The 23,227-nt window shown below is 43.9% G+C and overlaps 1 protein-coding gene across 1 annotated transcript in view; it reads right to left on the bottom strand.

The window, feature by feature from the left end:
• Window positions 1-23,227, bottom strand: part of Mps1 (dual specificity protein kinase monopolar spindle 1) — a 57,328-nt gene that overhangs the window by 14,069 nt on the left and 20,032 nt on the right. The window contains exons 9-14 of the mRNA XM_089581387.1: window positions 17,984-18,185; window positions 16,055-16,364; window positions 10,776-10,850; window positions 8,842-8,996; window positions 4,861-5,027; window positions 937-1,061 (exon numbers count right to left, since the gene is read on the bottom strand). Of these exons, the coding sequence (XP_089437513.1) occupies window positions 937-1,061; window positions 4,861-5,027; window positions 8,842-8,996; window positions 10,776-10,850; window positions 16,055-16,364; window positions 17,984-18,185 (1,034 nt within the window). The remainder of the gene's footprint in view (window positions 1-936; window positions 1,062-4,860; window positions 5,028-8,841; window positions 8,997-10,775; window positions 10,851-16,054; window positions 16,365-17,983; window positions 18,186-23,227) is intronic.

The raw sequence follows: 23,227 nt of genomic DNA, 5'->3' as shown, positions 1-23,227 counted from the left end.
AAAAATAATATTACATATGCTTATTGCTACCATGGTGTAGAAAAGAAGGAGGGCAAGATTACATTTCATTTGTGGCCCACAACCCCAGCCAGCCTTTCACAACCCTCAAAGAGCTCTGCGAGCACAAGCAGAGAACATAAAAACCTGCATCTAAGCTATAAAACCACATAACAGTGCAGTGCAAATAACTAGCTAGACTGTGTAACCCGACAACGAACTGTAGATGACTGACTACTCTAAGTACAAAAACTAGGCTGCCATGGGTGCTGGAAATGACTGATACTAGCATGGTCTCAGTTTTGGCTCCAGTTAGAGTGCATACTCCATGTCACGAATGAAACAGAGCAGAGACTGTGCATGTTGAGTCCTTTTGTGTGGAAAATAAAAATAACAGGCAAGCATTAAAATTAAATAATGCCAATTCCATGCACTGAGTAACAGTGTTACAAAGCCAAGCTGAAGCAATGCACATATTTTTTAAATCCTTCCAGTTCTCAAATGGCTTGCGTGCAACATGTATAACGGGATCACACTAAAAAAATCAAGGCACCACCAGACAGCAAATACATGCACAGCTTCTTTCATCCCACACACACAGGGTGCCTTTTCTAATAAAAGAAGCAAGAGCCATGTGTTTATAAAAACAAGGTGCAGATTGCAGAATTCACCAAAGCAGCGCTGCTGGTGGTCACCTATGGTGCACAAAGACACATTAATTTGTTAACTTTTAAGCTGATGAAGAGACACAAAGCTTCAGGTTGTAGCGTATAAAAAGAACTACAAATAGTGCTCTGTCCATAAAGGTCAGTTTACTGCGAGCATTATGGCTGCGAAAATTAGATCCAAAGCTAGCCCTTACAGGCAGCCCGATACAGATAAAGTATTTATCCTGCTCCACTGCAGGTGCACAAGCAGCAATAGAAATTCACACTGTACCGGGGACTCCTTGAAGACACTGGTGGCATCTGCTGGCGTGATGCTTGCGATGCCGAAGTCTATCAGCTTCAGCTTTCCATTCACAAAGAGGAAGTTGGCTGGCTTTAGATCGGAGTGTATCACACCTGACCAAAAAGTAAACAATGCAATATGTCAAGTGACATGCCAGGTCTGCATGTTATCTTAAAAATTTCTATAATACTTCGCTTTCAACAGGCTCAGAATATGATGAACTGTGAGATTTTCTTAAATGGCTCCCAAAACAAGTTAAAACAAAGCTTCCAAGTCTGTTGAGAAAGAAGGGGCACTGCTAGCAGAATCTTCTGCAATGAAAATTTTTCAAAGGTTTGGTTTGGTTTATGGGGTTTAACGTCCCAAAGCGACTCAGGCTATGAGAGACGCCGTAGTGGAGGGCTGCGGAAATTTCGACCCCCTCGGGGTTCTTTAACGTGCACTGACATCGCACAGTACACGGGCCTCTGGAATTTCTCCTCCAAAGAAATTCAACCGCCGCGGCCGGGATCGAACCCGCGTCTTTCGGATCAGCAGCCGAGCACCATAACCACTGAGCCACCGCGGCGGCCTTTTTTTTTTTTTCAAAGGCAATTTACACATAGGGGTTACCACCAAACTGAAACTTCCACCCAACGGTGCCTCTCAGAATTCCCCTTCTTACTGAATCCTTTACACTAGTACTACAAGATGCTTACAATGTTCCACGTCATAACAACTGATATGTTGGCTTTATTTCCCCTATCTCGTGCACATTAACAGGTTATTGCTGGTTTAGGCATGCAGCTCGTTAATTCGAACTTCAAGAGACCAGCAAAAACACTCACTTTATCTGAAAGTTCAAAGAGGTGCCATATACTACACTAAATTTATTGGTAAAATACAGGGCAATGGCTGTACTTTTGAGCTGAGAAGTGCTCTGCAACCAGCAGTGGATTTATGGGTCACTGTTGGAGGGGTCGAATGGGAGTGGGGGGGGGGGGGGGGGGGGGGGGGGGGGGGGGGGGGGCAGTCCCATCTGAGCCTTAGAGTTACTTGGCTGAAAAATGGGGCTCAGCATGGTTTTCCTATGAAAATTTCTCACCCGGGGGGGGGGGCACCCCCCTCCCATAAGTCAGCCCCTGTCTGCAATAACTATTTTTCACAGCTCCATGAATGCTCTACTGCATGCCCACTGTTGGGAGTGTCAAACCACAACTGCTCCAAAATGGTATGGGCCTCCGTGGCATCCTTCACGATGCGACACAATGGCGATGCTGCCCCCCACAAGCAGCAACGTCCCATGTGAGGAAGCTTCACCGCACAAACAGTGAACAAAATGCGATGAAGGCGCACTTTTCGGCACACTGGAAGATCGAAAAAATACATGGACGGAAGCAAGGAATACGCATCTTGAAAAAAAAAAGACAAACCAACGACTCTCCAATCAACGCCCAAAAACTCGAAAAGCGCGCTTTTTGCAGCTTGTGTTCCTCAATGTATCCTTTTGGCTGCACCATCGTCGGACGCACTTTTCGGCCACGTCCAATTCCCTGCCTGCTGCACGCTTGCCGTGTTCAAGAGCGAACTTCCAGCCATGTAGCTATTAAGGTGCTTGCTTGCCCATCATGCTAAAACTGCAACGCTCAGCGACAGCACATGAAAACTACAACTATAGTGAACTAACACGCTACCACAACTCCCGTTCCTTTGACAGCCACAAAAAGCTGGAGCTGGTGTGGTGATACAGATGCCGATATGAGCACCGGGAGATCGCAGCAGAGGAAAAAGTCGACGATGATGACGCCATCCGTGGGCGGCACCTGGAAGCTTCTAAGCACGTGCGCGGTGCCTCCGTGATCAAGTGCACCGTTGCTCGCAGCTGGAGCTGATCGCGAAGGCTATAGCGCGTGCATTTAGGTGGGTCGTGGAAAGTTCAGGTGCGGCCCTTACATATATTTTTTTGTTTTAAATATTTTCTTCTGGAAAACAGGGTGCAGACCTGACACGCGTTTATATGGTATAATTGCAATATGTGGTTTGTTGTCGTTCAGGCTCTTGAAGCAGGCTGGCTTAAGCATTGTAGTAACTTAAAACTACATATCAGCGATTGCATTACAGGTTTTTTCATGTCTCACATGGCCTAATGCCACCTTCGACATCACAGCCATTGTTCGGCTGAAGAAACAAACAGCATGAGAGAATAAATTAATTTTAAAATTACATAGCGGCCGCAGGCGAATACCACGTGGTGATCCATGTCTCAAGCATCATTACAGAGCAGAAAACATGCAACTAAAATTAGGTGTCTATACTCCTTCAATGGGTCGCGCGCTTCTGCGAGAAAAACGTTCAATCAGCTGGTGTGTGTTCGTGCATTCCCTGCTGACAGCAATATGCCGTGCATACCACCTATAGAGGCACCACTGAAAGCCACCAAGCAGCCATTGCAACCATAGGCGGGCCGCTCACCGCGGTTTCCTGATGCCACTGCAAGCATGGCCAAGATGCGTGTGCATTATTTTCAGCTCACGTGCGCAAGGGAATCACACTGCATGAGAGTGGACATGTGCCCGGTGTTACATCTCACAGCGACAATAGTGTCTGCCGCAGACAAGTGTAGCTGAGCATTGCTAGACTGGGAGCTGATCACAGTATGCTGCCTATTATTACTACCGACTGATGACAACAGGCATTAACCCAATGAGAAATCTTTCATCTGTTTAGCATGCGAACTATTTTTCCCTGTTTACAATGGAAATGTAGATTTCTCATGTGTTTGAGTCAGTGGAGTCGGAGTCAGTGGAAAGGCAGCAATAAAAAAGCTGAAGAAAAAAAACAAATGCACTTAATATTTACAAGCTAAATTAATTGCCAATATTCGTGGTTAAAAACTATTTATTCGTTGCTGAAATAAAATGAAACAAGCTTTGCTTTCAGGTCTGCCATTATATTCATCATATGAAAGAATGCTGATAGGTTGTATTTTAATGCACCTAATGCTGGTCGTGTCCTGTGCAGCTTGATAACAACAACCAATGTGAAAAAGCTAAATATTCAAATTCTTTACGACAGAGTAGTTTAAAATTGTTGATGGTGAATAGTATGACAAGTCTGATAAAAAAGCACAGAAATTGACCCTCTGACAATAATTCTTTTCCATTGTCCACGTCCTGCACTTGCACCTTGCCGCCGTGACAGCCCACTCAGCCAGCAGGCTAGTTCTGTTTCCGGCTGTGTCTGCTGTCTTTGAAAGAGGCACCTCTGATTCATCGGAGAGGTGCATCACAAATGCGTCATAGAAATGATATAAACTATGCCAATTTTTCGCTGGCGGTTTGAATGTGGAAGTGTTTCTGGACTTTCATTTGCAATTTTCTCAGCAACGCAGCCACCCTTCAACACAGAAAAAAATGTAGGTCTGTTCCCGAGGAATAATCTATCTGTTTTGCTTAGCTATATACGTCCCCTTAGTGTCCCTCTAAGACGAATTTTAATGGTACCTTCAAGTTAATTTTAAGGAGAGTCTATTGCGAACCTTAATTTTAATGAGCAATTATTCTGTACAGGGTAATGGCACCATCTGCTGCAGCTTCAATGCACAGCAGACCAGGCATTGTGAAATGCAGCTAGAGGAGGTCGCTGCAGGAAGTGAGCACTAATTTAGTGCACATATTTCGGCTCCTAGGTCATTAAGTAAGCTTATCTATATCCATGTTTTGTACACAGAATTACGAATATATCGAACTGTTTCTAAGTCCCCTTCAAATTCAATATATCCGCAATCCACTCCAATGCATCCGGGTCTGGCTATACAACAACAAGGCTTCATGCTTCAACATTATTCAGGCTACAACAGATGACAGATAGATAGAGAGGTGATCAAGCATTCAGGTGCAACAAGCACGCATACGCACAGCAGCCACCTCCTACCTCTCTCGTGGATCTCCCGCACAGCCTGCAGCATCTCACACCAGTAGAACTTCACGCAGATCGTGCCGAGCGCCCCTTTCCTGATAGCATCTGTGAGTATATTTGCGAGGTCCTGGTCTCCCTTTTCCATGACAAGGGCCAGCACTTGATCCTTTCTGATATACTCACTGCAACGAACAATTGCATGTGATGTCAGTTGCCACAGCTGGATGCTAGCCAGTGCAGATTCACTGCTGCGTACTGTCATAGGCTTCTGTGGCTTGCGGACAAGGATAATGAACTCGCATACTAGATAAAGGTTAAAAAAAAACCTGAGGTATCCCAAGAACTCATGACAATACATGCACTACCAAGCATCCAAATAAGGAGTGTACTCACCAAGCAAAACCAAGTTTTATTTTTTTAACTTTGAGAGAATTCATGACGAACACCAGACATGAAACATGAGGCATGACCTCAGATTTCAAGACAGGTACTGCATATGAAAGGCATTTGCTGTGGCACTGACTTTACAACAGCAAACGTAAGCATCCAGGTGGCTTGGAAATGAGTAGATATGAATTTCAGACAGGCAAATAAATGTCTATGCAGAGCCATCATCTATTTTTCTTAAATACCATTTTTGGCACATAGTGACACTTATGCCACATTTAAGTCTAGAACCAGTAAGTGCACGTCAAAACTACTCAAAAAGTATTTAAGGAAATAAAATTATGGGGACGCTTCAGTTACCTTTAGAGTGGAATGCAATAGTACTAGATTTCACATCCGCAGTAGCTGTTATTGTTGTTGTTATTGTTGTTGCAACCGCCATGGTGGCTCAGTGGTTACGGCACTCGGCTGCTGGCCCGAAAGACGCGGGTTCGATCCCGGCTGCGGCGGCTGAATTTCGATCAAGGCGAAATTTTAGAGGCCCGTGTACTGTGCGATGTCAGTGCACGTTAAAGAAAACCAGGTGGTCTAAATTTCCGGAGCCCTTCACCACGGCGTCTCTCATAGCTTGAGTCGCTTTGGGACGTTAAACCCCAATAAACTAAACTAAACTGTTATTGTTATTGCGACTGAAGAAAGGATTAAAAGGAAAGTGCACGGGCCTGCCCACTGGCTCGAGCTGAGCCACAATCGCTGCCACGTGCAGAGACAGAAGAGTCGGAAAGATGTGAGAGGAAAGATAGAAAGAACAGACGCGCATCGCAACAACCGTATCCGCTTCTGTTTCAACTTCTATGTGCGTTTGCATCAGTTTCTTTGCAATTGTCGGTCCATCAGCCACCATATTCGGATTGCTCGCTGCACTAGCAGGTATCCGCTATGCTGTGACGGCGCCAACATCTACATATTTACTCGCGTAATTTTCGCACTTTTTCTTTAAATTAAGGCTTCAAAAGGGGGGCACTTAACTTACGCAAAGATTTTGTGAACACATCCTAAAAACTCTACAGAGGTCATAACTCGCATATATACTATATATTGCTGTCTAAACATCGACCCCCCCCCCCCAACTGGCACCCTTGTTGGCCAAAAAAACGTTGACTCCAAATATAAGATACATACCCCCTCCCACCCAACCCCGTGTTATGTAGTTCCCCATGGGATGGCATGACAGCATGTCCACAGCTGAAAGCAATAATCAGCACGCCGCAATACAACTGCAGAGCCAGCAGTCAGAGGCAAATGGAGACAAAAGGAGATAAAACGATGACCTCGTGTGCGGCCCGGCTGACTAGCGGCAAAATGAACAGCAATCTGTTCAGTAGTTGCCGATTCTGGCACGTGGCGGAGGTTACCGGAAGTTTGCTCTCGCAACTGTTCGTCCGGAAAAGCGACTGCCAGTGTGAGCGAGCTGTTCAAACGGCACTCAAATCATCCCTTCGCCACTCACACCTTTCACAGCTGCATATGGCAACCCGGCCGCGCCATTCTTCCCAAGCCTGCCTTGCATGCATCTGCATATGCGCGCTGGTGATCTGGCGCAGCAAGGAGTGTAAAATATGCATGTAAAAGTTTTTCTTTATATACCAGAGTAACAGAGTAATAATGCACTAATTACGCGAGAAATACTGTACAATCTCGTGTAAGGGCCGCACCCTTGTATGGGCCGCACTCCCTGTTTCGGACTAGATAAATGAGAAAAAAAATACGGTTTTCCTTCTTTTTTTTAATTCGTGTATGGACCGCACCTTCAAAATTCACACCCGAATTTTAAAAAAAGTGTGGCCCTTACACGAGTTTATACTTTCAGATTTTTTATTTTGATTCTCTATCTAGCTTAATGTGTAGTGGCTGGCTTGATGGTTCAACATATGTACTGCACTGCCATCCTCAGCCTTTGTCTAGGTTGCTGTCTAGAAACAAGGTCACTGACAGCTAGAAGGGCAGATTGTGATATAGTCAGAAGGTCACATGGCCTCTCTTGACCAACCATTTAACTGTGACATGCCCCAGTGGGCAGGTTGCCCACAACTCTGTGGTCAGGTTGACACCTGCCACGATGGGTAGGTTGTGATGAAGTCACAAGGTCACGTGACACCTCTCAACCAATCAGCAAATTTCACATCGGACATCAGCGGGATTTTGCTGTGACATCAACTCTATGCTGCATTAAAAAATATGCTGGAGGTGCTGACAATGATTCAACATTTCTTTGGGGAGAAAAAGCCTGAGCTCTCTGCAGGTGTTTGGATAGCCCTTCATTTCAAGGGCTGTCTCAGATCCACCACCAGAACACTGTCCAACAACACAGCCAAAACTCAATAGCGAAACTCATGAGGACTGGGACAATGTAAAAGGATTGGTTTATGGTTTATGGGAATTTCAACATCCCAAAGCGTCTCAGGCTACGAGGGACACCGTAGTGAAGGGCTCCGGAAATTTCGACCACCTGGAGTTCTTTAATGTGCACTGACATCGCACAGTATACAGGCCTCTATAATTTTGCCTGCATCGAAATTCGACCGCCACGGCCAGGATCAAACTCTCGTCTTTCGGGTCAGCAGCCGAGCGCCATCACCACTGAGCCACTACGGCAGCCCAATGAAAAGGAATTCACCCTGAAACGCTTCCACTAGCTATGAAGACAACAGCTATGGTGGAATGTACACCCACAGTTGAAAGTTTATGGAAGGCAATATTAGAGAAAAAAAAATTAACTGAACCGCTGCATTTATATATGAATTTTGGAAGAGACAGTTGCAGCTCAATTGTGATTATGCAAATTACACAGTGCACCATTAACTCCCAAGCAATATGCCTGGGATGCAAAAAAATTCAACTTCTTCGACGAGCCGCTCTCCATGAACAACTGATGGCACGTGTACAAAGGTGTTATTTCAAGCTTTAGCAACAATGAAACTGGGTGCTGCATAATGACATTGAACTGCCTCCTTTTTGTTTTTATTTCACCAGAGATTTCACAACTGAAACCAGGAGCCCTCATAGAACATCAGTTCAAAGACATGTTCCATGAATGGGAGACATGCTGGGACTAGTGCAAATGTAAGGATGGGACTAACTATGAATGTTATGAATTTGCAGCGGTGCGTGCACCAGTCCAACAAATTGTAGATAAAAGCCTGGACTTCCAACTTCTGCAAAGGTTTTATTTCAGACAGTTATGTGTAAATGAAAGGTACTGCATACATACTGGGTTAGTAGGGGTGGCTGACAAGGAAACATGCACATTTACCACTGATGGAACAGTGGAATGCACATCACATTCGTGGAGTTTCGCTCTACTTGCACGCTGTACACAACAATTATGTAACCCACTTTTCAGACTGCGAAAATCCCATCCTGCCTGTTGCACTACCTGCTTTCTATGAGAGCACTTTTTAGCTGCCAAGATACTAACTCCCATTTCTTTAGCGCATAAGTATTATCACCCCAGAAGTTGATCCCGTCTCCCATGCAATAGTTTTCTCTCATCCAATGCAAACAAAGAGAAATTAAAGAACATACAAAAAGTATGGAAGCAAGCCTTACTAGTCATACAGGCGGACGACCCGCTCACAGTCACGCAGTGACTTCAGGATGGCCACCTCGTTCATGTACGTTTCCACGACCATCGGCTGAACACCTGCCATGCTCACAAGCTTCAATGCGCAGAGCTTCTTGCTGAGGGTGACCATCAAGAAAACCTGCACACAATTTGTATGGCGCAAACAAGTCGACTGACTTCCTCACATTTGATCATGTAAAGGAGAAATAGTGAACAAACTACCACTGGGCATAAAATATATCGGTGCTGAGGCCAAACATAACCAAAAAGCTTCAAACATTTTCTGATTTGTTGTGGCTGCTAAAACAAGGGCAATAAGGTAGAGGTCAGTCACCACCCTCTTCGAAAGAAAAAAAAAAGCCCCCCTGAAATGATTGCAGGAAGCCGGGTAAACAATGGGTGGAAAAAATTGATGCACAGAATAACATTTTTAAAGGTAGGGTTGTGCACCACTTTGCCTTTTAAACCCAAGTAGCCCTAGTAGCACAGATTCACACTACTCCGTGGACCAACAATGCTTAAATATCCGCAAACACATTCAGACAAGTGCGCCTACAGGTACTTGTGCACTGTTTCAGAGGTAAACAGCACAATAATTACTACTTTATAACACCGAGTCACAGCCATTAGCAACCAACCCTCAGTTCAAGCTGCAATTACTGGAGCAAATTAAAAATATCATAAATTACATTTTATAAGCAGCACTTCATTTCATGAAACCAGAAGTTATGACATGAATGGGAAAGTCCTATGCAGCACCTGAGGCCATCGCAAAACGCTTACCGATGCTACTGGTGAATTATCATTCAGAGCAATTTATAGAGTAGCAAAGCTCAATTTAGAACACTTTGGATCATGCAAGAATGATATTTAGAGTTATTATTTTGAGTACAGTGAAGCATCAAAAGATCAATTTTGGAGAAATAGCACTGCGTCAAATAAGCACTGTTTTGAAACTACAGTACACCTGCAAACGTTCAGCCTGCCTTTCAGCTTTTGATTCAAAATCAATTTTTATGATGATGGTTTGGTTTTAATGACGAAAGGGCAGCCAACGCCAAGCAATGCCATGCCTCCACTTTATTTCATTTCGCTTTCCAGGTTTACGCACCTCTATTGTTTGTTACTGAAGGCAGGGTTAGATACCCATTTTCTAACAGTTTCTCCCCAGCAAAGCCGACCACCAAGCCATCCTTCAGTGTTCACACACTGCCTCACCATTGCCCCACACGCTTTCAATCACAAGCTTGTCTGCTTACTATAAAACACTTGCAGCATAGTTACTTTTCATACGAAGCCTTGATCTCAATGCTCCTGTTTCTTCTCAAATTATCGAGAAAAATAGCAGCATGGGCAACTGAGAGTAAAACTGAATTGAAATGGCTTCCGGTAGCTCAACTATGCACAGAGACAAGCTTTAAACCTTTAAGTGTGTTCGGCATTCCAGCCTGAAGGGAACACAAAGAAAAATTAGCAATGATGCTACTCATTTATGATGCCGGAATGTTTCCTGTAAATTAACCAAACTGAATTAAAACAAGTAGAGCAAATTTAATTTTATAACTAGTACAATTTAACCATAGTTCACTTTGCCTGCCACATTCATACTGATAACCACAGGCAAGCTGGAATTCCACAGCGATTCGCAAGTACTGTCTCACAAACTATTCTATGTGATGCAAAAGGCCCCATGCTGCCTGAAAGCTGGGCCTGCACTTCAAGCACGAAGCAAGATTGGAGCAACAGAACAACAACCAGTCAGCAGTAGTCAATTCACTCACTGCCTGCTCGCCTGCCTGAAAGTTTCCCTTGCCTGCGATAACAGCCAGCAAAGGCCATCTTCCTTTCATCAACATCTTTGCATTGCATTCATGGCAGAAAAGGGAAAGTGTTAACACCATACAAGGCCATGTCTTACCTTGCTAGATCCACCTCTCCCAATAAGGCCTAGCACTTGGTACCTAATTCCATTTATTTCTGCGAAATAACTCTCCTGTAAAAACAAAATGAAAAGAAGCAAACACCTCAGACCATAAACACTTGCAAAAAGTGGTCCTGAGCACTCCTGAGCTCAGAAAATCGAGAATAGCTTGAAAGGAGTAAGCAAAGGAATAGACACAAACACATAACAGATCAAGCACAACGCTGACTGTGTCTCATGTGTTTGTGTCCATTCCTGTGCTGACGCCACTCAAGCTATATACCAACCAGCTCAGATACAATCAGTCTTATCAAGAATAAATTTCTTTACAGGACAATTTCAGGCCAGTTTTTTTTATCCTGATGCACTATCTGTGAAATGAAGTCATGTTTTTATTCACTGTTTTGCTACAGCAGCATGCCCAGTAACTAAGACCTAAAAAGTAGGGGTGTGTGAGCAATACTTTTTTGCAACCGAATCGTACACAGTTAAACCTCGATTTAAAGAAGTTTGTAAAGTCCACAGTTCATAGCAGCAGAAATTCCGCTACATTAAAATTTTCCTCCTAGCTTGCCAAGAAAATGCGTTGCAGATCACTTGAGGAAAAAACATTTGTGGTGAAAGTGGTCCTTTACTTCTGCTCTTTCTTCGCCATCAACAACGGCATTGTTTGCTGTTCGTATGCCCATTGAGATTGCATTGAGTCTTGCATTGAGTCTTGCTTGTATTGAGCTCACAAGCCACCTACGTGCATCTATCATGCTATGCATCTCGCGGGTGACTGGGACGACGCACCTGTCTTAAGTTTTGGTTTGGCTTATGGAGTTTAACGTCCCAGAGCGACTTAGGCTATGAGGGATGCCATAGTGAAGGGTTGCATAAATTTAAACCACCTGGGCTTCTTTAACTTTTTATTTCGTAAACAATTCACTTCTACTGATAACCATTCATCCCCTTTAATTGATGTAACATCAGGCGTACCGCAAGGTAGTGTAATAGGCCCGTTACTGTTTGATTTACATCAATGACCTACCGTAAGGCATTACCTCAACACTCAGAATGTTTGCCGACGATTGCGTTATTTATCGCAAAATCCATTCTTTTAATGACCACATTGCTCTTCAAGAAGATCTACACCGCATTAATAACTGGTGCGCATCATGGCAAATGTCCCTTAACACTCATAAATGTCAATTAATGACATTCAGCCGTAAACAGCCTAATTACCTTTTCACTTACAAGCTTAACCGCAGTCCAGTCACTCTTGTGTCGTCATACAAGTACCTTGGCGTCCACTTTTTACCTAATCTCTCATGGAAAACCCACATAGAAAAAATTGCTGCCAAAGCTAACCTTACATGAGGTTATTTAAAACGTAACCTCAGAGGTGCACCTTCCACACGGCAGCTGGCATATCAAACGTTTGTCCGCCCTCAACTTGAATACACATCTTCCATTTGGTCACCCCACCAACACTACTTAATTCATTCCTTAGAGCGCGTACAAAATTGTGCCGCTCGCTTCATTGCTCACAACTATTGCCAACATTGCAGCATAACTAACATTAAGGCGTCGTTATCCCTTCCATGCTTAGAATCTTGCAGAACAATAGCACTTATCTGCCTTTTCCATAAAATTGTTTACAGTCATCATTCCTTCACACTACCTCTTACAGAACCGGCCCGCACATCTCACCGATTGCATAATCACCTCAGGGAAGGACCACTGCATTCAACTCATCAGCCCTGCCCCGTGCAATCATTTATTGGAATAGCCTTCCTGACAACATTTTTCAGATCTCAGATTATGTTATTTTCAAAAAAAAAATAAGCAGCATTTTGTTATGAAGTGTGTTTTTTCTGAAGTGTGTTCTGTAGTGTGTTTTTCAATTTTGTTCCATTTTCTGGCTAGTTGCTTGCTATTGTACAACGATGTTAAAATAACCATCTTCTACTAGCTTCTTTTTCGCACCCCAGTTATGTAACCACCCTCACGTAATACTCCAGTTGGAGCCCGTGAGGTATTTGAATAAATAAATAAATAAACAAACATGCACTGGCATCGCACAGCACATGGGCCTCTAGAATTTCACCCCATCTTAAGTTTTGGTTTCACTCTTATCATCATGTTCTTCCAAGGACCTGAGCCCACCGCTAACACGACAGGTACAGTCGCTGCCACTGCTGCAGCCTCGTGGGAAGGAGGCAGGGAAACGAAGAAAGGAAGGCCGACAGAGGAGTAAGGAAGGCATTTAGCAGTGGTAGCTACCAATCTTTTACACCATGTCAGTGAGTGTCCTCCAATCAACACCCAATGAAATGTGCCTTTGTGTGCCTCTGCCCATAGTCCTGAGTGGGAAGCCAGGTTGTCAGGTGTGGAGCTCAACGACTGGCCTGACAGCTGATGGGTGTGTAGATAGCACTAATCCTTCCAGCCCTTTTACCAAGCTTCAGGAATCTATGGATGTGATAGATGCGGTTCACTGGTTTTGACTACAGGCAGCGCAAGTGCACCCCATTCAGCACTGATTCTGGGCAAAATAGCGAGAGCTGAGAACGCGTCTGGCAGGCAGAGCCGACATTCATGTCAGCCTCGCCCATACTACCCCAGATGGCACAGCAGGTGGCCCACTCACCAGAATGACCATCATCCTTTTTCCATCTGCCTCTGTGTTCCACATCCACCAGCCAGGCGGCACCCACTTTCAAGTTACATCACTACACAGTACAAATAAGCTAGCTTCACTACCGAATAAAATACGAATTGTATAATGACGGAAACGGACTGAATACAAACTGAATATTTGTGTGATTATTCACTACATGTGCGAATATCCACACAAAACAAATATTCATGCGAAACAGCAAAGCACCAGCAGCGGCACTATAAGCCACGGATGGTTAAACCTGTAACTGTTTAAACACTTATCTCCACCAGGAAACAAACAACACGAAGGCAATACACTATGACGTCATATCATATGCACAGGAAAATTACTCTTTGCTACAGATTATGACAGCAAACCAATGCCTAATCTCAGTTAATGAGAGGGTCAAGGCAAAGCCATGGCCTCCGACATTGGACATGAAGGTAGGGTCTGCTAAACATGGCTGAACACTGCCGTGTCACCAAATCTTGAAGGCCACATGTATCAGCATTATCAACGCAGCCACATGAACGGACTGAGTCATGGCGCTGAACCCTCCTTCCAGCACAGACCAGTCGCAGCAGCATGCTGCACAGCATCGAGCGGGCCCTGCTTACGAAACAGTCGTAGAAAAAAGCTACAGTGTGCCTCATTCCAATTTCATGCCAGTTATTCAAAAACTATTCAAAAATTTGGCCAACAGATTTAATTTGTCTCAAATAATTCTGAACATGCACTACTTGAGTCATTAAGCTAATTGAACAGAAGGATATTTGATTCGATATTCTCAAATTGTAAATATTTGCACACCCCAGCTAAAAAAGGCAGCATCAAGACCTTCATATTTGCGATTTTTTTCTTTAGCAACAAAACAGAGAGATGCAGCAGACAGAAGAAGCATTGACTGCTTCTTTGTCCCTTTGAGGGAGGATGCAAAAATGGCCAAAAAGTCAGTTTTTGAAAATTATACCTGCTTGTATGCCTCGTTTTCTATGCTGTCCCGAAGTTTCATTGCTGAAATCCTTCAGGAAGTATATGCTCTAAAAATATTGTTTTGTGAACTGCGGCAGCTCTGCAAATCAGAGAAACACTCGCAAAATCTGCGCTTTTCTTCAGTACGATTTGCTGACTAGATGCTCACCTTGTGGAGCACATTCTTCATGAATGTTTTATCTATTTTGACCCAGTTTGCTTTCTTCCATTCACAGATCTACACTATAAGAACGACAATCTTGGTTTTTCATTTTGATGAATTGTAGATTTTTGGTATGACATCTTGTTTGCAACTGCTTTGTCAATTGAAAACAAAACTCTTTTGAAAAAAAAAAAAAAAGTCACGCATAGCATGCATTCAGAAATGCAGTGAATGCTAAACCAGTCCTAGTACATTTTGTCGAGCCTGCCGGCTTTCCACAAAGTCTTGAGATATGATGCTGAAATTTTGTGCACCGAGATTGGAAAGCGTTTACTAACATGCGAAAAAAAATTATCAAAATTTATCAAAAAATACGGAAGTTGGTGTTCAAATCTACGTCTTCCCCTTAATGCACAGCCCAAATTTTGTTACTGAATCCATAACAGCAAACCAGAATGAAATATAAGTGTGTTAAATTAAAACCTCGCAGCTAACTGGCACTAAGTTCCATGCATACAATTGTAGGACACAGGTATCTATCAGTACCATGCTGAGACAGGCAAGGATCTAAAAAGAACCAACTTTTAAGTAACGTTTAATTTTCTAAAGGTGGCGGGGGACAATGGGGAAGGGCACAGCAAACTATTATGCAGAACTTCGTGGCAGAAACATTTTTAGTGATAATTTCTATAACCACAGTCCATAATGCTTAACAGCATTTCAAGAGCCTCCTTGTAACAATTATTTCAATGATGAAATCATTTGACAAGTACAGTTCATAACACTGCAAACGAATACTTCTCAGGAAAGGGGCTGAGGTCCCATCTAGCCACTGCAACAGTAGCTTTTTTGTTTTATGTTAAATTTATTTCACAAAGAAAAATACCAAAAAAAAAGGTCAAAGAATAAATGAACAGTAGCCAGAGCTTGCAAAATCTGATATGTTCTCAAGTTACCGAGAACAACTGTAGGTTCAGCTGCTGCTTGTAGCATTTACAGTCTTTGTCAAAAGTTTAGAGCCCAAAGGGTTTGCTTCCAAGCCAAGTATGGGGCTTTTAAAGCAGCCACTGAAGTCCTAAGCTTTAGAGGGGCAAGGACAAGAGCTCCCCTCACCTTCAGGAGATTTAGAACACTGACGATGCCTAATGAGCCACACAGCATACACAAGCCATACAGGGTCACCCACTGCTACAGCAAGCACAGAAGCTCATAATGGAGCTACATAACAGCTCCACAGAGCATCCCATGAAAGTGATCTCCACATTAATACGCATGTGCAAGGAGCACACAAACCGACAACTTCCCATGCTGCTTGCTCATTAGTTCGCAAATATCTAACATATGCTGCATTCGTGCCTAGAAGTAGTGACCGCATACTCTTCTGCAACAACGTAACCTCCAAACTCAAGCTGGTTCCTACAGCTTTCAAACCATAAATGCTGCCTTTCACTGCACAGGTTGACAAGCAACCTACGACAAACCATGCATACGCACCCCAAGTGGATCGGGATCTTGCAGCATGCTTAACAGGTTCCTCCTCAGTGAATTGGGAAGAATATGGCCGGCACCAGACTGCAACATGCGCAGGCTGGCACTCTGGCCCTCTGCAGCTGCTATGCCAAGCTTCCCATCTGCAGCCATTGATAGCACAGGTACTCCAGCAATCTCAGCAAAGGCAGGCTCTCTCTTTTCATGTGCAGCTGAGGTGCTCGGGAGGCAGTATGATGGATGCCTTTGCCCGCCACCTTGTTGCGCATGTGCAGCCTGCAGTGGCCTTGCTGATGCGCATCTAGCAGCAGACAAGCTGAAAGGCATAGAGAAGTGTACTACAGCACAAACTATTAACTGCACTCCAATCAGGTTTATTTTTCAAGGGCAGCCTTACGAGGTTCAGTGTGCACACCTGACAACTCCCCTAAAGCCCGGACTACACTGGGTAACGAGCCCCAAGTGTAGTGTTTAATCATGAAAAATTTGGTTTACTTGATTCATCAGCATCTACCTATGCTTGGCGAATAGACTCTGAATTAGTTGCAAACCAAAACCAGCACTCATGGTGCTTATTCATAGGCCATAACAGACAATCCAACCCACTAACTCACAATTTTTTTTTCAATACTGCCCGACTTCCTCAAGATTTCATTCCCCCTTTTTCGTTCTTACAGTGTGGCCATTTGTGCTGGACAACTGTGCTAGAAAAGACAGATAGAGGGTTAACAAATGCCAATGAAGCAGAGCTGATCTACATAATGGGTCAGAGATGCCAACTAGTTGCTCTTGCGGTCTGCAAATGCAAACTCATTCACAAGGCATGCAACCCAAGCAAACTGATGTCCGTCAAACCCTCAACTACGACAATACATCAAAGGTGTCAGTGCTCCATAGCATTAGGCCACCACACTGTGTCAGCCCCACATTACTACAGCCCCACACATGCGCTTGGACAAAAATAATGTGGGATTATTAACGTAATAGCCAAGAAACACATGATGCGCAGTTCCTTACCTACCCCTGTAGATAAAATCTGGGTTTTACATGAGCCATACTATGGTGCAATGGCTGGATGTATTCAGCTGCAGCAAAAGGTGAACTACCTGATGTCTAGAGATACATTACTGCTGCTGCAGATAAAGCATGAAGGCAACCATTTGGCAAAGCCAAATCAAAACGAACCAGTGGTGCCACTGCAATCATGCCTGTGGAGCTCCCATGCCACATGCAGCCCCCATTCTTTCGAAACCATTAGAGCAAAATGTCGCCAATACCTTGGGCTTGTCAAGAACGCAATGGCATTGTCAAAAAATCTGTGGCTGAAGTTTTCTAACCAAGAATGGTGAGAGAAGGTATTATTTTGAAACAATATCAAAGACAGCTGGAAACCTAGTACACACTGAAAACATTCAACAGCAGATGCAAACTTTCAACTGAGATTTTCATTACAAAACAGCTCTATAAGGCCTTCCTTGGTAAATAAAAGCATCTTTCACACTTTTACTCTCGATTAAATACTCCAAGTAAGGCAAGTCTGAAGCATATCCTATATCCAGCCAAGCAATGAAATATATATTTGTATTTATAATGCCAATGGTGGCATAAAAGACTGCTTTTTGCCGCCAAAATTTGATAATGTGTCCTACAACACTCTAGCACTTTCATTTACAGGTACAGAAAACCTCGTTACTTTGACCCCTATTAATTCAGAAATCCGGATTGCCAGACCACGCACAGCCAATGGCTGCAAGTCTATGGCGTCGGACACTCGTTAATTCGAGGTGCTGCTCTGTTTCTACGTATGCGACCTCTCACACATACAAAAGCTAATGATGTACATGTACTTTGTATGGTATGCAGAAAAGGCAGTGATCAATGTCACATTATTCATTACATTAGCACCTAGTCTAAAAGAATTTGTAATCAAAGTACCTTTTTGACGATGGCTGCCAAGGCTGCTGCTTTGGGTGTGCCCCAGTTCTCTGACTGGAAGGGGGCATTTTAGAAGCACTTCCTTCAGAAGTCAAGCTTCGGAGAAGAGAATTTTTTGATGCAGACTTCATGGCAGTGCTCCTGCTCGGGCATCGTTCCGGACAAGAGCCCTTCGGAGGTTTAGCAGGTACCAGCTGACCATCTGATGCAACAGAAATGAGGCATGAATAGGCAACACTCTGCTTAAAATCACATGTGTACTGGTACTGAGCATTTGTACATGAGCACTGAAAGATAAAATTGGCCGAGGTACCAGGCCTGCATTTCCTTCATTATAAGTGCCAATGCAAAGGTGCAACCCAATGTCAAAGGAGTCATTTGACGACATTCGACCAAGAAGTATGAAGTGCCACACATCAAGAAGAAATAAGGTACACAGTGATTGTTCTTTCTAAGCCTGTGGCACATGTTTGAGCTACTCCTCAGACATGTGATAGGCCAGGCGCAAGCACACCTTATACAGTTGATTTTGAATATATCGAACCTGGATATATCAAATTATTGTTTACATCAAACAGTCAGAACATCCCCTTGAGTGGGCTGTGTTGTGTTGGGTTTTATGGCACATGGGCAACTAAGGCCATCATGTACCAAGCTCAAGGTATAAGGGAATTGTTTTTTGCTGAATTTTATAGAAGTACTAAAATCATCGGTAGTGTAGAGGGACTAACACTGGTTTGTACTACCTAGCGATGACATAGGAAAGAAATTTTATAACTGGCTAATAGCAGAAGCTTTAAAGAAGATCGGGTAGCCCCAACAGCCATCCTTGGCTGGGCAAGGATGTTGAGCCTCCCAACCAATCAGATAAAAACCTCTGCCTTCTCAGAAATAAGAAGGTGGCTGAGGTGTACCAAGAAACGAAGCAACACAGTGGGCAAAAATTGAGTTTCTTGAGGAAACCTGCTTCACTTAAAAAGCTAAACACACAAGACCTGTCAACATCTGCATCTTTACCTAAGAGTAACATTAGGTGTAAAGAAATTTGTTCATTATAAAATAGTAAAATATTTTTTCCTTAGTTTTTCAACTTTCATGCACAAGTATAAAACGTGATTAACTGTTAGTTCATCTCCACATTTTCTACAGACGGGTTTGTCTTCTTCTGATAATACAGACAGTTGTGAGTAAGGTGCGTAAACGGCCTATAAGTAAACGGCAGAGAATTACTTCCTTAAACCATTCCTGGTGTACACATGACCTTCAGTCATCGAAAACTGGCGTTACCAGGTGTAGTTTGTTATTTACTTCGTTGTTCCAAGTAGGCTGCCATTTTTCCTTAATTTCTGTTGCACTAGGTACATACAATCCTTCAAGGGCATATTTACTTTCTTAATTTGCTTGCCAGTTGCTTGAGCACCGCACAAGTCTGCTCTATCGTTGCCTTTTATTCCGACATGACTCGGGACCCAGCAGAGTTTAATGCTTTGTCTTTGTGCTGTGGCTGTTATTATGTTGTGTATGATGTCACCAAGTAGGAGAGTGATTGCATTTCTAGAGTGAAGGGCTGTAAGTACGCTTAGGGAGTCTGAGTAGATACTATATGCAATGCTCTCTTTTACTATTTTTTCTACAGCAACACACACTCGGCAGTGAAAACAATCACACTAAGGAAGTCTTACTGTTTCTTCCCAATTCCCTCATACTACTACGCTTCCTACATAAACATCCGTTTCTGAACCATCAGAAACGATAAAAGTCCGAAAAGCTATTGTATTTTTCTTTGAGTGCAAGGAATTCTTGTATATGTTGTTGTGGAGTTTGCTTTTTACTGAAATGTGTAAGTGTGAAATCGCAGATTACAGGAAAATTGTACCGTGGAGGTAGCGGGTCTCGTCTTCAGGCAATTTCAGGTAGTCTGTCCTGCATATGGAGATTCTGGCACGTCTCTTCGAACCGCAAGACCAATGGCCTGGTAGCTTGAGGTTTGTAGTTGAATATTATTCTAGAAGGACATTTTGTTACAACCGGATAGCAGATGTGTTTTGGTAGCGATCGCAGTTTAAGGACATATGCACAAGTTAGAGTAGTTCTAATTTCAAGTGAGGGTTCACTTGTTTCTGCATAGAGGCTGGCTATGGGGGATGTCCTGTATGCACCGCATGAAAGGCGCAGGCCTGAGTTGTGTACTGGATCTAATTTTTTTAGGTATGATGGTCTTGCTGAGCCATACACAATGCACCTATAATCTAAGGAGGAACATACCAAAGAGCAGTAAATGTGCAGAAGGCATGTTCTATCAGACCCCCAATGTTTCCTTGAGAGCACTTTGAGTATGTTTTAAGATTGAGAGGCTTTCTTTTGTTAGTGTGTTTATGTGCAGTAGGAATGCAAGTTTTTTTACAAATGTTATGCCTAAAAATTTATGTTCTCCTTTTACTGGTAGTAGTATGGTTTCGTTCAAATGTAGTGTGGGGTCACTCTCTTTTTAGCGAGAAAAGAACAACTGTTTTAGAGCGCAGCTCTTAGGTGCCTGTTTCTGCATTTCGCCGTTGTCCGTTGTAACCAGTAGTGGACACCCTTTAAGCTGCGAAAGCAATGGAGTGGGAGCTTGGAAAGGGGAAAGTAAAAGCGCAACCTCCTCCCCCCTTAGCAACCGGCGCGCCGGTGGAGGGCGTAGATGTGCATAGCAACTGTGCCATCACACAGTAGCGGTAGAACGAGCGCGCGCGCGTCAGTGGTGGCAGCTGCACTCGTTGCAGTCGAGTGAGTGAGACGCATGGCTCCGAAGCGGCCCAGTGATTCCGCGCCAAGCGGTTCGGGGAAGTGGCAGTGGGTTGACCACAAAGCTTTCGCCAAGCACACTTTAGAATTTCCAAACTGTCTTCGGTATTTTTTTGGAAAAGGAAATGCGCAGTATCTGTCCCCCACAGCTGTGAAACGAATACAGTGGGGGCTTGGAAAGCAGAGGGTAACATTTGTAAATTGGTTTTTGAGGAAAGGAAATGCGCAGTAACTGTCTCACACATCTCGGTGGACACCTGAACCAGAGGGAAGGCGCATAACTGCCCTCTTGGAACAGTGGACACCTCAATCGTGCTTTAAGCTATGTGGCGGTAGTGACAGATGTGCGCTGCATGCTTTGGCATTGACAACGTTGTGCCAGAAATGCTGCCACCTGCCAGGGGGGCAGGGTGGGTGGGGACTTTAACGTAGATATAAAAACAAGCGGGAGTTTCTTACCGCTTATGCGGGAGAACATCCCGTTCCTCTCGCTCGTAATGGCTCCCACAGACGTGACAACCTCGCAAAATACTTGCGCAGACCTCGTCTTTGAGAACCAGGCATTGGTGCAGCAAGTCGAGCATATATCCATCTATTTCTCCGTCCACAAAGCTTCCTTCATGACAATCAAGAACTCTTAGTGGAGTGTTTCTTGAAGAAGGAATATGTGTGAAAAATAACAGGTTGTCTGCTATTGTACACACATGTGTTGCTCGAATTCTTTGCCTCAATCTATCGAAAAGCTGAAACAGCTGATGAGCTGAGCTCAAATTTCGCATTAGGAAGTACGTAATCGTCGGCAATTTTTTTGTGAGGAAAACTTGAACCCATTTCTATCTGTCCATATTGCTAGTGTGTTTAATGTTAGTTGTATCCGCCCCTGACAGGTAGATGAGCTGGAGGATATGCATGTAATTTGAAGGTCATCGACATAGAACATCCCCTTGAAAATCCCATGCAAAAGTATAGCCCTGTTGCTCGTGTTTATCAAACTTCCATTTACCTACAATAATATTCGATACATCAAACAACGCTGCGTCCCTGTAAGTGGCACTTTTCTTAACGGCAATCCCGCTATTATTTTTCACATGCGGAGGCAGATCAGCTGCGTGGCCTTTGCAACCTGCTGGCTGTGCTAGCATCATAAAACCATGTGAAGAGGTGAAATTGGGTGCGTGAGGGTAGCCTTCCATCTCTCGTACTCAGTTTCCAAGCGACATCGCTGTCATGCGGAAAAGGTAGCTTTCAGTGCACAACTTGTCACACAGCGATGCCAACCTAACTGACAGAAGAAGCCTAGTGGCAGCCCTCACGTGGTAGGCTTCACTGCCGAGGGCGCTGCCAAAACCAGTGGTACCTTAGTTTCAATGAGAGGCTAATCTATTTACAGTGTACTGATAACAAAATTAGACCTCCAAGCACCATCTGCAGCTGAATCGATGAGAGCAGGCTCGGCCTAGCGACATATTGCGAGCAAAGTGCTGCCAGCATGCTGGCGGACACATTGCCATAAGATAAGAGTCACTAGTGCGGGTGCAGTGTATTCCTGCTTCTAGTTTATAGATAACCTTATCTACTGCCATTGTTCTATATCGAATTATCGATATATCAAACTATTTCACAATCCCATTCAAGTTTGATATATCCGAGATCAACTGTAGTATGTATTTCAAGATGTAAAATGCGCTGCTGCTGCAGTCGTGTAGCACAGCTAGAGGGCAAAAGTACATGAGCGTAACACAAAGCTGGATGAGGGAGAAGTGAGATGACGATGGCCATCACCAGTGCAATTTCAAAGTTGCCACACAAAGCTGCAGCATTTTGCAAAATCCAGACTGTTACAGTACGCTGGTGTGACATGCACATATTACTGGGTTTTAAGCAGTCGTTGGAGCTGCACGCAAAGGCAATCTACGCATACAAACGTGCGTCTCCCAGAAAAAGGTGCTTCGCAAGATTTCAATAAAGCTAGCATTTGCAGCCATCGGGTGTTCCCCACGCTCAGCTTAAACGATAAACAGGTAATCAAGGCACACAGGTGGACACAGCATTTGCACTACATCCTCGATCAAACATCAATCACACAGCTGTAAAAGTCCAAAAGGTGCCTCGCTCGGTTTCACTACTACCTGGCACACCAGGCAACCTCATTCCAGCTGTCACAACACTAAAACAGCCAATAAATTTGTTGAGTGAACTCCGCAGCCCACAGCACAGCTTTCACCCATCATTTCAGCAACTGAGAGTAAAATAAAACTAAACAATAACCTATTGCAGCAGCACAAGATTGAAGAAAGTTGAGGGCTCGGAGCGTACTGTGTAACTGTCTTCCTTGCATACACACATTTTTCCTCTGTGTTGCAGTGGCAGAAATGTCACCACAGCATATGGAGATCAGAGCTGTTGCAGTATAACTTACCATCACAATTCCCCCCCCCCCCCCCCCCCCAAAGAAAGGGA

The sequence above is a fragment of the Amblyomma mixtum genome, chromosome 3 (assembly GCF_055824585.1).
Source record: "Amblyomma mixtum isolate Tamu chromosome 3, ASM5582458v1, whole genome shotgun sequence".
Lineage (NCBI taxonomy): Eukaryota > Metazoa > Arthropoda > Arachnida > Ixodida > Ixodidae > Amblyomma > Amblyomma mixtum.
The sequence above is the reverse complement of the archived record's forward strand: the minus strand, read 5'-3'. Positions and strand labels throughout refer to the sequence as shown.